Source organism: Onychomys torridus, chromosome 19 (genome assembly GCF_903995425.1).
Source record: "Onychomys torridus chromosome 19, mOncTor1.1, whole genome shotgun sequence".
NCBI classification, from domain to species: domain Eukaryota; kingdom Metazoa; phylum Chordata; class Mammalia; order Rodentia; family Cricetidae; genus Onychomys; species Onychomys torridus.
The window spans coordinates 18,666,355-18,681,943 of NC_050461.1; the positions used below are offsets into that span (position 1 = coordinate 18,666,355).

The 15,589-nt window shown below is 40.4% G+C and overlaps 1 protein-coding gene across 1 annotated transcript in view; it reads right to left on the minus strand.

Annotated features, from left to right (window-relative positions):
• The window catches only part of Man1a1 (mannosidase alpha class 1A member 1), a 172,855-nt gene that overhangs the window by 114,693 nt on the left and 42,573 nt on the right, over positions 1 to 15,589 (minus strand). The window contains exons 3-4 of the mRNA XM_036168983.1: positions 13,318 to 13,414; positions 8,391 to 8,506 (exon numbers count right to left, since the gene is read on the minus strand). Coding sequence (XP_036024876.1) covers positions 8,391 to 8,506; positions 13,318 to 13,414 — 213 coding nt within the window. The remainder of the gene's footprint in view (positions 1 to 8,390; positions 8,507 to 13,317; positions 13,415 to 15,589) is intronic.

The following is a 15,589-nucleotide window of genomic DNA, read 5'->3' on the forward strand; positions in this document are numbered from 1 at the left end:
TGAAGTAAGAAGGAATTTAATTCATTTTTTTATTTTACCAGAGCCCACATTTGAGAGACTTTGAATTTTTAAAGAGATTTTGGAGTTTTACATTTTGGATTTTAGAAGATACTGGATATTTTTTAAAAGACTTAATTTTTGAGGTTTTAAAGTTTTAGACTGTAGGTCTTTTAAAACTTTGAATGTTATATTGTAATGTTGATATTAATATGTGATCTTGAGGATGAACAAGAAAGAAAGGTAATGGCTTAACAGTGATATGCTTGTGTGTTACGTTGACAAGATCTAGTTTTATGTCAACTTGACACAGGATAGAATAATTCAAGAGGGAACCTCTGTTGATAAAATAAATGCCTCCATAAGATCAAGCTGTAGACAAGCCTATAGGAATTTTCTTAATTAGTGATTAACTGGGGAGGATCCATCCCACTGTGGGCTGTGCCGCACAGCCTGAAGTCATGGTGCTGGGTTCTGTAAGAAAACAGGTTGAGCAAGCCAGGAGGAGCAAGCCAGTGAGCAGCACCCCTCCACGGCCTCTGCATCAGTTCCTGCCTCCAGGTTCCTGCCCTGTTTGAGTTCCTGCTGTGGCTTCCCTTAAGGGACTGTGACTCAAGATATGTAAGCCTTACCTCCCCAAGTTGCTTTTGGTATGGTGTTTCATCACAGCAACAGTAAACCTGACTGGGAAAGTACCTATAACTTGGGTCCCTTAGACCATTAAGTTCAATCTCAAGTTCACAAATTCTCTTATTTTTTTTTTTTTAATCTTCCATTTCTAAGACATCTAAAATTTCGAGATAAATTGACAAAGATTGCTAAGATGGGGGGAAATACATGTTCTCCTCTCCTAATCCTTAAATTAAAATCTTGCCCCATAGCTGTGCTGGGAAAAGCTTCATCTTAGTCAATATATCACGAACCCATGGATGTGAAGACTCTTAATACTAATTTGGTGATAAATTAAGTGACCCCTTCAGAACTGCCTTTAAAATGACTGTCTTAGAGACTTTCACTAGGCAAGACATCATTTTAAAGAGCACAAGAAATTCCAGTTAGGTTTCTTTTTTATGAGCAACTTATCCATCAAAAATATCCACAGCATGATATTTAATAGAGCCCAGTAAGCAAAATTACAGGCTTGGCCAGGAGAATAAAAAGATATGATGGTTCTAGAGCAAAGTCAGCCCCAGCTCCCATTTGCCCGAGAAACTACAAAACCATCAGCTTCTGTTGAGAAGGTAATTTCTTTCTTTGAGTCTCCAGGCCATAAAAAAGTTATTGATAATAAAGCTTGTTCAGATTTTAACTATTAGGATTCTACACAGTGCGACATTTTCAATGTGTTGAAAAGATTATTTGGAAGAGAACATTTGATCCCTAAATTCAGAAACTCTTCTTTTTACCAACGATTCCACCAAACTCTGTCAGCTTTCCACTCAGAGATCTGTAGGCATGGGGTTCCGGCGCTTGTATAACACACAACAAACACACAAGATTCAGTCATAGCTGCTCCATGGCATACCAGTGCAAGGTCTCTGATTAATAACAACTTCCCCACTGCAATCCACTGTAGCAATTATGTCCAGGAGCAAACAATGCTACTATACCCACACATGTGATAACACTGCTTGTATAGAAAACCTTGCAAGGCCCCTAGTTAAAAGAATTGCCTATATGTCTGACCCGGGTTTAGCAGTAATTATGCATCCTTAAAGAGTGCTACTTCAGAATGTCGATTGCTTCACACTTCACAGATTAAAGGTAAGTGTAAAACTTAAAGTGAAGTAGTGTCTACTGTTCCTCACTGTGTGTTCTTGCAGTTCTTAGTTTCATAAATTGCAGAATACATGTCTTAAGACTGGTAACAGTGTTTAAACTCTTAAATCTACAAAGATGGGCAAATAATCACGCTGTCTATGTTAATAGGCTGGTTTTACCACAAAGGTCCAGGAAGGATCCAAGTAGTGACACAAATCTATCGGTAATCACTACTAGAGAGACAAGTTCCTCTTTGGGCCATGACCTGAATAATTACTCCTAGCCAGGTATCCTTCAGCATCAAATGGTAAACACCTCATGATTACGTTCAGCAGGAAATTTAACTTAAGAGATCTGCTCCAATCAGGATATAATTTTGTATAAAAACAAACCTTTTCTAGGAGCAAAGTTAAGAAAAATGTCACTTCTTTCATGCTTCGTGGCATGCAACTGTGAGGAAGGTAGTCAAATACCCATCTAAGCATGTAAGAAGACACAGCATTGAGGCTAACGTCCACATCTTTCCCAGAGGACCCACACAGCTTGTTTGGCATACATATTTAAATTGAAACCTAGGAACATGTTTAAAGTGTAGACCTTTAAGTTAAAAAAAAAAAAAAAAAAAAGAGTCACCTTGCCACCAACACCTCTATCATGTAAAATGTATGGGTAAAATCATTACATCACAGGCAGAACCCTGGCACTTTGCTGAGTGTCTCCTGCATCAGTGTTAGTGTCTGGTCCAAGCTAATCTACTCTATTCTTGTCTTTACCAAAGAAAGCCCCAGCTCCCACACCAAGTACTACTTGACTGCAGTGCTGACAGACACTGTAAGGGCAGCTTCTATCGAGCTTTTGTATTCAGACACGTCGTGTAAGGGATTGCTATCTGGAGAACATTTCTACACTGTTCGATGAGTTTTGTTTCTAAAGATAATTTTCAGTACCTCTAGTTAATACAGCATTTTTTCAAAGTGGCAATATGAGACGCTCCAAATTGAACTGAGTAGCACTCACACTGGAACTGTGCCATTTTCCTTATTTGAGCTTATTCCTCTAGCAGGGGCCACCACAAACCTATGTAGTGGGTAGTTTAATGTCGTGTAGATCACCTGCACTTGTATTCCAACTATATAAAAATGACAGCACAGCCACCATCATATTACATGGACATGCCTTCCAACTCAGTCTCCCCCATTCAGTCAGGAAGTTGGACAAGAGAGACAGCTCCTTTGTTCCACAGGCATTGGTTGAATTCTTACTAAATGGCAGAATCTAATAAGCACAGTGATACGAAGATTACATGCCTATGCCACAGTCTCAGATGCTTAGGATGCGTGTGTATTTCTCAACTTTTTGTATCTTTTGGCTACTATAAAATAGGGTGAAAGAATTTGAAAGACCTTGTTCACCATGGCTCCGGTTTGCTGCATAACCTTATGAAGATTAATTCATTACATTCATCTATAATAGTAAAGAAAATAGCACTACTCTTCTGCAGAAATTGAAATAACCTATGCAAAACACCAATCAACATCAATCAATCAATCAATCAATCAATCAATCAATCACCAGGGGCTAAACTCTTACAACTCACTGGCTTGTCTTGCCTTCCTCCTCATCTTCCTCAGATAACCCAGCTCCAGCTATGGTGTCCATTTCTCCTGCTAGAGAAGCTCCTGAAGTCTAAGTCACTGATCCTTAGGAAGAGCTTGGGAAATAATTAGCATGTGAATGAATGGATAATGAATAAATAAAAGCCTAGATTTTTTTATCCTAGGATTATACTGAATTGAAATCAGGAAGCTCATCAGAGTCTACTAAACGTCTTCCATCTCACCTGTACGCCTGAGGATGCCTGAGCTGAACACAAGCTCCATCAATGGAACCCTAGCACTTACTCCCTAAATCATATTAACCCAACGAATGATGTATTTAAAATCAGTCATAACAGACACTTGGATTTTGTGTTACCAAATGAATCAACTTCTTAGGCAGTTGTGAATGGCAATATAAACCCACTGAAAAGCATTTGCTAAAGTAAATTTTAAGTGATATAAACTGAGTATTCTGCATGCGCACACATTTACTCTCAACTTGAGGACTTAATTGACACTTAGCAACTCTAGGAACAGTGTTTCTATCTCAGCTCTAGTTTGTCTCTCCTTGCAGAAACATTGGACACATTTATATGCATTACCTTGAAAACCAAACAGAAAGAACAGCAAAATGGTAAACTCTTGGACTTTCAGTTTCAATACTTTATAAGGAAAAGGTGTTGACTGAAATGCAGCAGGCAATGGTGTGTCCTCTAGGCTACACTATTACATGACATCCCTAAAAATGAAATACGTTTTTTTTTTCCCTATTTTAGGTAAGGCTTATTGTTCTCCCTTAACACAAATGCAAAAATAAATCCTCAGTATTTTTTTTCAAGGAGAATCAAGCAGTCGTTGAAACAGTCACTTGAAGCTCTGGGTTGAGTGTGAAAATGAAAGATAAATTTGCACATGTGGTTTAGAAAACTAACTACAGAAAACTGAGCTGAGGACCTGCACTATGCAGTGAGAAGAAGAAGAAAAAAAACCCCACACACCATTCTTGAACTTATACATTACTCTTTTTAATATGAGAAGTTCTAACTGTATTATTGGTACATGCGTTAAAACAAAAAGGCTAAGCTGGGCGGTGGTAGTGCACACCTTTAATCTCAGCGCTCAGGAGGCAGACGCAGGCAGATCTCTGTGAGTTTGAGGCCAGCCTGGTCTCCAAAGCGAGTTCCAGAAAAGGTGCAAGGCTATACAGAAAAACCCTATCTCAAAAAACAAAAACAAACAAACAAACAAACAAAAAGCCTCATAGCTCAAGCTGGCTTGAACACTGTATATAGCTGAGGCCTCTATCTCCTGAGTGCTAGAATTAGCAGGAATGTGCCCAGTATATGGTGCTGGGGATTGAACCTAGGATTTTGTGAATGCTATGCAAGCACTCTACCAACTAAGCTATCTTTCCTCCTGATAACATATTTTTGTCATGGGGGAGATATGGTAATGTTGATAGAAAGAGGCACAGTAAATATTTCAAGTCTTCTCATGCTATGACTAGTATAATAAGGCTAGGGAGATGAATTGCTGGGTCAGAGCACTTGCTCTGTAAGAATGAGGAGCTGAGTGCAAATCCCAAGCACTCACTTAAAAAGCTGAGCATGGAAACACAAACCTGTGACCAGAGTACTTGGTGTGTGGAGGTGGGAGGGTGAGGGTGGGGGCAGGATCACAGGAGTTTGCGGTCAGGCGACCTAGCCAAAAGGGCAAGCTTCCGGTTCAACCAGAGACCCTGTCTCAAGGCAATAGGTGAGAAGTGACAAAGACACACAACATTTTGCTGTAGCTTCTCATGTATGTTGTGTGTCTTTCCACACATATTCAACACCTACCACAATAACACACACACACACACACACACAGAGAGAGAAAGAGAGAGAGAGAGAGAGAGAGAGAGAGAGAGAGAGAGAGAGAGAGAGAAGAAAGAACAGGAGATAACATAATAAACAGAAATCTGAGACACATGGCTACAATTTTTAGACGTATATTTTGAAAAGCATAGCCAGATTATCAATAGTACTAAAATGCATGTTTTATATAAAACTTTAAGGTTTAAAAGTCAACATCTTCTTTTTGTTTTTTGTTTTTCGAGACAGGGTTTCTCTGTGTAGCTTTGCACCTTTCCTGGAACTCACTCTGTAGCCCAGGCTGGCATCGAACTCACAGAGATCCACCTGCCTCTGCCTCCCAAGTGCTGGGATTAAAGGCGTGCGCCACCACCGCCAAGCTAAAACTCAACATCTTAATAAACATTTAATGATAGCTTAACTCCTTTACCCTGTCAGCAAGGAGGCCAAGTGACACATTTTTCTTGGCTTCTACTCTGGTTTATATTTCCTACTTAGATTTGTTTTGCCTTCATAGAGGTTCCACCCACAGAAATATTCTTTTCACCTACTTAGTGGCCTGAGGCTAGCCAATCAACTTCTATCACAGTGACATTTTGTCTATTACCTTGAGAGGCCTCTGTACTGAGTTTCAAAAAATAAAACAGTGCTACCCTCCAAGTCTCTTCTCCCTCAAGTTCAGAGCTCAGAATACCGCTCATCATGACAGCAAAGAATTGCTGTGGGATTCAGGGAGGTTTCAGACAGCAGTGCATCAGATTGATAGAACCAAAAATCAGAAAGAGTGGCCTGGGACTACTCATACGTCTAGTGTTATTAAAGTTTCTAGGTGTGGAAGAGACATCACCTGTAGCAGATTCATTCCTACTAATAAGCATTGTTAAGACAACTGGACTACACTTGCTGAGCACATCCAAGACCCTGGATTTGATCTCCAGCATCATAAAAGCCAGCAAGCAAACACACAAAGACTTACTTTTACTAAGTATTCCTAAGGGAGTAAATTTACTAAGAGAAAATTTTCTAGTCTAACTTTTTCGTGTTTAGTTTGATTAGTATTATCAGAACTGCCACATAACATTCCTTCCAATGGCTCTGTAAATTTGAACCACCAGCTCTTTATACCCATTTCTCTCTATATTTAAAATGAAAGGGCCTGGAGCTGGATATTGGTCAGCAGTCAAGAGTACCTGTTTTGGCAGAGGCCCCGATATTAGTTCCTCGCACCCATATGGTTGGTCACAACCATCTGCAACTCTAGTTCCAAGAGACACAACTCTTTTTTTTTTTTTTAACCATCCTTGGGCAGCATATGCGTGTAAGTAAGACATTCACACACATGAAAATGAATAAATCTAAAAAATTAAAAAACAAAAAAATAAGAGCTTAGTCCTGATCTGCAAAGTTCCGTAGTGTTGGAATATTGTCTCTCTCATGTTCTAGAGTCGGTTAGCAGGACGACCAAGCATAAACTTCACTCTGTCTACAAGACCTTCTAAATGTACCATAGCTAGCAACTCATCAAAGAAGGAGCAACAAAATATTAAAACGCATCATTTGTATGTGTTTGAAAGTCAAAGTGATGGGCAAGGACCTGCTTTAGTAATCTTGAGTGCTCTGGCTAACTCTGGTGTCCACTCTTGATGGGGACAGAGGAGTGAGAATTCAGCAGGGTGGGCAGGAGCACCCTCTTCCTTCATCCCCTGTCAACATGCACTACGCTTCTTCCACATTGGCTGTGAGGATGCCCAGACACTAGGGAACACTTCCTAGCTTACACAAGAGCCTTACAATGATTTCTGCAAAGTAACCTCTGATTTAAAATAATACCAATAATGCAACCAGACGTTAAGGACTTTTAAAGAGTCAGGGCTGACGTGCTTCCTTTTCTTAGGACAAATTCCTTGCCACATCTTTATGGAGTGAAACAATGACTGTCCAGTTTGATCCAAGGGAACACAGTCCTCCTCAGTCATGGTCATCAAACACTGGACCTGTCTCGCTCTATTGCACTGTTTCCTCAAAGCACACTGGGTCTCAGGTTATTTGCCAAACATGCACATATACCAAAAGCTGAAGACTATGTTATTTTTGTAGACAGATCTAGTGGTAGGTGATTTTTTTTTTTCTATTTTCCTTTGCGAACAGGAGTACAAGAGCAACAAAGTTGGAAGCCTTAGTTGAGTGACAGTGGCTGCTGATGCTATGTATCTTGTACAATGTGAAGATTAAGTACTGGGACAAGGTCCTGTGACAGAGACATGGCGCCAACATGCAGCCAGCCATAGGCTCTGGAGTAAGACTTCGAGGCTTCAGCATCCATCTCATAGGGTTGCCGTGGTATTTTAAACAGGACGATTGGATAATGGAGGCTCCTGTAAATATCTATTTCTTCTGATTTACCCTTAATTTGACAAAAAGGACACATGCACGTACAATAACTGAGAGGCATAGAGCGTGGAAGTATCTTTACTATTTAGAGTTGCATCATTTGGAGCTATAGAGATCACACAGCAAAGTGCATGCCTCTTAAGCAGGAGGACCTGAGTTTGATGCCCAGAACCCATGTCAAAAAGTCGGGTGTGGTGGCATGTGTGTGTAATCCCAGTGCTGCAGAGACGGGAACCCATGTCAAAAAGTTGGGTGTGGGGCAGGAGAGATGGCTCAGAGGTTAAGAGCACCAACTGCTCTTCCAGAGGTCCTGAGTTCAATTCCCAGCACCCACATGGTGGCTCACAACCATCTGTAATGAGATCTGGCGCCCTCTTCTGTATACATAATAAATAAATACATCTTCAAAAAAAAAAAAAAAAAAAAGTCAGGTGTGGTGGCACGTGCGTGTAATCCCAGTGCTGCAGAGACGGGAAGAGGCAGACCCTCGGGTTTTCTGGCTAGCCAGCATAGGCTAGGTGGCAAGTTCTAGGTAGTAAGAGACCCTGTCTCAGAAAGTAAAGGAAGAAAGAAGGTGGATGACCCCAGAGGAATTACGGCCAATGGCATTATCCTCTAGTTCCCACATGTACACATACACCCACACACATATCAACATGCACACACACACACATGCATAAAAAAGTTGAATTTTTTTCTACTGGCCCAGATTATAATAAATAATGAGTCCCATACAGGGTAGGGTAAGCTAAAACTTAAGGACTTGATGAGCAACTTCAATTGAACTTACCACATTAAAATCTAAATATTTTTTAATCCATGATTTAGCTTCTTGAAATTCAGTCTTCATGCCCATGATGAAAAGTGTATCCAGGGCATCTACTATTGTTGCTCCTTTGATGCTGCCTGAAAAACACCAAAAATACCTTTTCAACATTTTTGAGACAGATGCACACTGACCACCACTAGAAAAAGCTGAGAGAGATCCTCAGCTCATTAACAAACAGTCATACTGTACAGAGCATTAGTTTCTTTCAGAAAAATAAAATATAAAAAATGCAGCGTATCAAACCAAAATTTTCCATAGTCTATCGGCTAGGAACACTAATCTTTAACATTTGCTCCAAGTTGTAAAAGCTAAACCTCCTGGAAACTTCCTTTGTGACTGCATTCTCTAACAGGGAAAGAAAGAATGAGCCTGAGGCTAAGGGGCAGTTGTCATTATTTTTGTGTAGTGGCCCTGGAGTGCACCTGCGCGAAATTTGCTCGATGTAGAATTATCATCGTGCTAGCTCTTTTAAATCATCGCCGGCGTCACCCTTCATCTGCAGACGGTATGTTCCAAGAACCCTGGGAGATGCCTGCAATAGCAGATAGCGCCAAACCTCGTATATACCACATTTTTCCTAAGCATAAATACATTTAATGCCTTTTCCATTTTAACACCTAAGCACGGTGGCCATAACTTTTGCAGTTTGATGTGGGACAATAAAACTAGCTCAGATTTCGTTTTCTTTCTTCCCAGTTGCACGGACAGAAGACTCATCTTGACTATAGCTCTTAGCAACCTCAGCATATGATTTTCCCACTCCTTTTCCATATTAATCAGACTATCAGGTACATTCATTGTTTAAGGAAATACTTGGGGGCTTCTCGTTGGCACACCCGAATTGTAAGCATGGTTCTCCTGTAGCATTAGTGAAACAGGTTGACTTGGATACAAAGAACAAAATGCCAAGAGATGAAACAAAGTGGCAACCAAATGATGGCCAGTCAGGTAACACACAGTGTGGATACTGGGGTGAGTCCCATCCAGGCCAGGATAGAGCTGGAGGTGGTCACAATTTCAGGATATTACCATTTAAAGCATAAGGATTTTTATTGTTAGAATCTTCCTCAATGTTTTCAGACTGCGGTTGGCCACAAATGATTAAAATCCCGGAAACAAAAGCATGGGTAAGTAGGAGACATTCTGTACTCTAATGTGTAATCTCCACTGTCGATAACATCGTGACTGATTCCAATGTCTGTCTCTTGTCCAGCCAAACTCAGGTTCTGTTTATTTGCTCTGGGCTTCCACTGTATGTAGATTTTACACTTCTCAGGCACACACCATGTTTTGTCTGTCATCCTTTCGTCCTCAAACCTTTTTAGAAGGTAGTGATTACATTTTGTTCATTCCACATTCTCCATGATGCCCTTTATGACTGCAGTAGTGATGTGCCATGAATGGCCAGTGAAAGACTGAGGACTACATTTACTCAGTGTACATCCGTAAATAAAGACGGAATGCACTTCAATGCACACACTGTTTAAGTAACAACTTGAGAAACTATCACTAGGAAGCTAAAACAGATTAAATTTGAATCGTACATAATGGTGAAGACATGAAAGTCAGAAAACTTCTCATGTTACACTTTATTCTAATCCACCCTTTCAAAAAAAAAAAAATACAGGGTTTTTTGGGAAATAAAACTATGGAATCAAGGGAAACATTAAAGGGAATGTTCTCAGGCCACATTCTGAAACATGATACCCGATTCATATGATCACTGATTTCTAATTCCCCAGTCGTTAAGAGCAGTCTGTTGTTATTGTACTTGATGCAGAATATAACTGATCAAACACAAATGGTTCTCGTTGAGGAGTCATTGGGTCAAACCCTAGCTCTGCTTTCTTTTATACAGCGGAACTGGGGGGGAGGGGTGGCCACTCCTCCAGGGCACTTCTCACATTCATTAGCATAGCATCCTTTTGAAGTCAAGGAAGGATCCAGTTTTCCTTTCCCTGGCAAACAGGTGAGTTTGAAGTAACTGGAAAGAAACAGCCATGAGAAAGAAGGATCAGTGTTGAAGGGTTCCCTGGATGCTAGGGACTGGCAAAAACGAGGTTCACAGAGCAGATGTCTCCGGAAAAACAGGCTGCTCTGAAGGACCACGTTCTGAATAAGCCACTGCAAATGAATAATCATTCCCAAAAACCAGGGGGAAAGGGAAAGAGATATTCCTTTCTTCAAGGGTTTGCTGAAAGAATACACAGGTTGCAATATGACTTGCAGACAAAGAATTTGGCTCAGATGCATCTAATGAAGGCAATTAAAAGTTTTCCTCATTTCAAAAATAAGGACTTTCAATTATTGCAGTAAGTCCCAGGTGTCGATTTTATTATACAAGAAAATCTTCCACAGCCTATTCTAATTTGAAAATGGAAACAGATATCATTTGATTAACAGTTCATTTTGCCATAGGAATATTTGAGGCCTTTTGTAAAGAATAAGTACTTATCTGGTTTTTACTGATAAATCCAGTGAAAATTGTAAAAACAAAAAGACTTGAAATGTTTTAAAGTTTATTGTGAAGACCATTGGTCTATTAACAGAAATCCAAGTGATCTGTTCAATGATGATTATGGCAAGTTACACATAACTGAGTCCTCTGATCAAGCTTCACTAAGAGGAAAGTAAAAACAGGGTAATTAGCTTTTAAAGATTTATTCTTTATTTTATGTGTACAGTGTTTTTGCCTTCCTGTGTGTTTGTGAACCATATATGTGCAGGGGCTGTGGCAGCCAGAAGGGGCCCGTCAGATCTTCTGGAACTAGAGTTCAGAGACAATTGTGAGCTGCCCTGTGGGTGCTGGAAATCAAACTCAGGCCCTTTCCAAGAGCAGCCAGTACACTCAACTGCGGAGCCATCTACCCAGCTCAGAGTCAGGCTACAAAAAGCGGTAACAGCAAATACTGAAGAGGGAAAGCCCTCTGGCTTGACCATGACATTTCAGTTTCTCTCTTCAACTGGAACCTCTCTTCTTCTTCTTTCATGGGACCTGGCCATCGTCCTGAGACTAGCTCCTTCTGAAGCCATTTCTGCGGCAGGCACTGCCAGCTTAAGTTCCCTGTCTCTGAACTGATTCATTATCATGACAGAGCAGCATCTTCGTCCACTCTTCCCTGCGATGCCCTCCCCTCTACGTGAGATCCCAAAGGCTCCTGGAACTTGCTGTTGTGTCTACTGAACCACCTCATGCTTTGACAACTCACTGTTTACATGCATGTTGGCTGCACGAGACCATCAACTCTTGCAATGATTTGGAGTCTCTCCTTCAACACCAGTGGCAGAAGGGGAGCTAAATTTATGAACCCTTAAGAAACAGACAAGCAGGGTACCAGGATTAGGAACGTGGAGTTGGTCCCCCTGGACTTCCTGTCCCGCTTGACACTTCATAGGTGGCTATCTCCGGGAAAGTTCTTCTCTGTGCTTCTTTTTTTTTTTCCCTCACCAAAAATGTACATAGAAGTGAGATCAAATGATATGTGGCAGAGTGGCACTATACAATAATTGCTCCATAAGTGTCACCAGAAATTGCTGCTTGTTATAGGAACTGGTACCATTTAAGGTATTCTGGTAGAATATGGAAAGTCATGCTGGTGAGTTCGGCAGTCACAGAGTTCTTTTTTTTTTTTTTTTTTTTCTTTCCTTCCCTTTATCATTACTTACAGTTAAAGTTTTGAGAGCTGGAAAGAAATCAAGCCCAGGAGGTAGGCCCTGAGGAGGCCTTTGTTCAAAGGAATCCATCAAACGTTTCTAGAGGTTTCCTTCTTCCCACAATAGGAACATTATTAACACAAACAGTACCAATCAGAATGTCCTGTGAGGACCAAGTGTAAGGCAGGAAAAAAGCAGACAGGTGGGAGTTCAAAGAGCTGGCCTAACCTGCTTGCCATGTCTTCCACAGAGCAAACAGTAGGAAGCTATAGCCACAACCAAGTTCCAGAAGGGATCACCACGGCCCACAGCCTCAGCAAGCTTATCTACAAAGACAGAAGTTTCGTGCATCAGGAAGCCCTTAATGCAGGTAACTAAATACTCTTCTACAGGAATCACCCCAGACCTTAAAACCCTGTGCTGTGGATGCCATCCCTGGAAGTCAGCCCTGGGCATCAATATGTTTTACAGTTACACAGCTCCCTTTGACACAAAGCTGATGTTCTTTCTAAAAGATACATTATGTGCAATCTTTCCACAGTTCCAGCAGGGGTTCAAGTTTCCTAGCAACACAGAGGGCCTGGAGAATCACAGAACTCCACAAGCTTTTTGACCATCAGTAAGTTCAGGGAACTCAGAGAAAAGACTACCAATAAAAAGCCAGGAATGGTGGTTCACAATGATAACTTCTAGGAAGATGGGGTAGTTTGAATGACAACCACCCCCCTCTCCCCCCGACTGACTTATATATTTGAATACATGGATGGACCTTTGTTGGTAGAACTGTGTGGGAGGGATTATGAGGTGAGCCTGTCCCTGGGGGTGGGCTTTGAGGTTTCCAAACCCATGCCATTACTAGCTAGTCTTTCTCTGTCTCCTGCTTGTATATAAGAATATAAGCTCTCAGCTACTGCTCTGGTGCCATGTCTGCCTCCCTCTGTAATGATCCCCACCATGATGGTCACGAATCGCTTTCTGAAGCTGCAAACCCCATTAAGTCCTTTCTTCTATAAATTGGCTTGGTCATGGTATCTCTTCACAGCAACAGAAAAGTAACTCTGACAGAAGGCTCACTCAGGAGCATTGCTGTGAATTCAAGGACAGCCAGGGCTATGAGCTCAACTCTAAGCCAGCCATGGCTAAGAGAGTGAGAACTTGTCTCAAAAACAACAACAATAACAACAAAACAAAACAAAAACAAAAAAACCCTCAAATCAAAGCACATCATACTCACCAAATAAGCTGCTTGAATGGCCTTCTTTTGATATAGGTTTCAGTTCGTTTAAGCCCCAGGCATAGCGTTTATAATTATTCCAAGCATGGTTCATCATCTGAGCAGAAATAAAAATGAGATTACAATTTGAACTGGGATGTTTTTGTCACAAGATAGATCATAGTCTTTGGATTTGAAGGTTACAGAATTAAAATTCAGTGCTTAGTCTAAAAGGCTGATGGTAATTAAGAGAGTGATAGCTGTGTAAATTAGGACAGACATGAACAGAACACATGCATTATTTCCTTATGCTTACAAATACAAATTCTTCTTGGAACCTACTTAATCCTATTTACTGATAGGATTATTGATATAGTGATCATCTTCAAAAGTCAGTCCCCAACAACAGAAATTTAGTTTATACTAAAATGATGAATCATTACCAAATTTATCTATTTCATCTTCATAAAATATTAGATGTGGAAACTTTGAATTCATATTTTTGTGCAAGGTCCTTCCTATTTTGTTTATATAGACAAATATTCAAGGTTATCACTTGAAATACTTTAGTGCTTTTTGACCAAGAAATATGAAAGAGTATTTTGAAATAAGTACAGGAAAGAAAAAGAAATCCTACAGTTATGCCAGGAGACTGAAAACCTTCTGGATATTATAGTCAGTCATTAATAAAAATATGTATTTGTGTACACATGTTAACTGGAGATAGATTCTATCTATTCACAAATTAGTTGAATAAAAAAGTTTTGTGACTCAAAGACTGTGTGTAATAATTACTATTTTAAGGACTGAAAATTGAACACAAGGCCTCTTACACAACAGACAAGTACTCCTTCACTGATCCATTTCCTTAGGCTTCTTAGATTTTATTTTGAGACAGGAACTCTCTAAGTTGTCCAGACTGAACTTGAGCTCACCATGTAGCCCATGTCTGAGCTCACAATCATCTTGACTCAGCCTCCAAAACTGCAAGAATTATAGTCCTGTGCTACCAGGCCAGGATTACAATTATTTTTATATAGAGTTTTAAAGAGTTAAGGACTGCTAAATTCATGCTTATTCATGCCACTATTTTATAGTAACAGTAACCAAAATATGGATATGATATGAAAATGTTCTCATCTGGTTCTGTATTTTATTGGACCATTAAAAACATCACATACAGGGCTAGAGAAAAGCATATCAGTTAAAAGCACTTATTACTTTTGCAGAGAACCCAGGCTCGGCTCCCAGCAACAACACAGTGAATCACAACTATGCACAACTCTACTTCTAGGGGATCTGATGCCCTCTTCTGACCTTTTTGGGCACTAGGCATGAACACAATGCACATACATATGCACAATACACACACAAATTAAATAAATCTAAACATGCTCTTGCAAAATATCGCATAAAACCGTTGATACTATTCAAGGACTAGTTATCAAAGAAGGTCTTCAATAAGATCAGCTTGACTCAAAACAGCGTCTATACGTGTCCCTGAACACAATAATGAGTGCCTTCATTTAGCTATCTCCTATCTCATTGTCCATTCTCACCCAAATTACTACTAACACCTACCAAGAATCTATACTATCTCCTGGGGATTCTGGCTAACTGTTTCCCTTCTGCATGGTGCTCCAATTTTTCCAGAACCCTTTAAAATTTATCTTCAAACCACAGCAGTTTGGTAGATGAGGAGACCGATGCTCAGAACTTAAAACCAAAATCAAGCTTGACTCAGAGTCATGACATGACAGCCAAGGATCCAGCTTGCATGCCCACACTGGCCTGGCTCCAAAGCCTGAGGGCAGGAACCTGCACATTTCATCACTTTACTCTAATGAGTCTGTAACAGAATAGCTCCCTTTCAAGTACCAGACTAGTACTTCCAGTGATCGGAAAATGAGTATAAGGTAATGTTTTCAAGGTTTTTCTTGCAGAGCTTAGCTTTATTAGAAAGTGCAACAGACTTGAGGTCAGGTCTTCTCTTGCCTATGATGCCAACTGATTGGTCACACATGCATGAATGAGTCGGCTTCTGTTGAGACCACCTTTACTTTCCCGAAAATTCAGGATGACGATTTCTCACAGAGTTCATGGCAGGATGCTAGAAGCATGGCCTGTGTCTTTGCACACAGCACAGTGCCTGATGAAGGACATGTAGTTATGTGTTTATACACGTTAGGTCTATATTGAAAGCCAATTGTGTTCATATCTCAGAAAGAAGAGTTGTATGAAATCCACAAAACCCCTTGAGACTGTATCCTGGTTTTACTTGTTTTGATGCCCA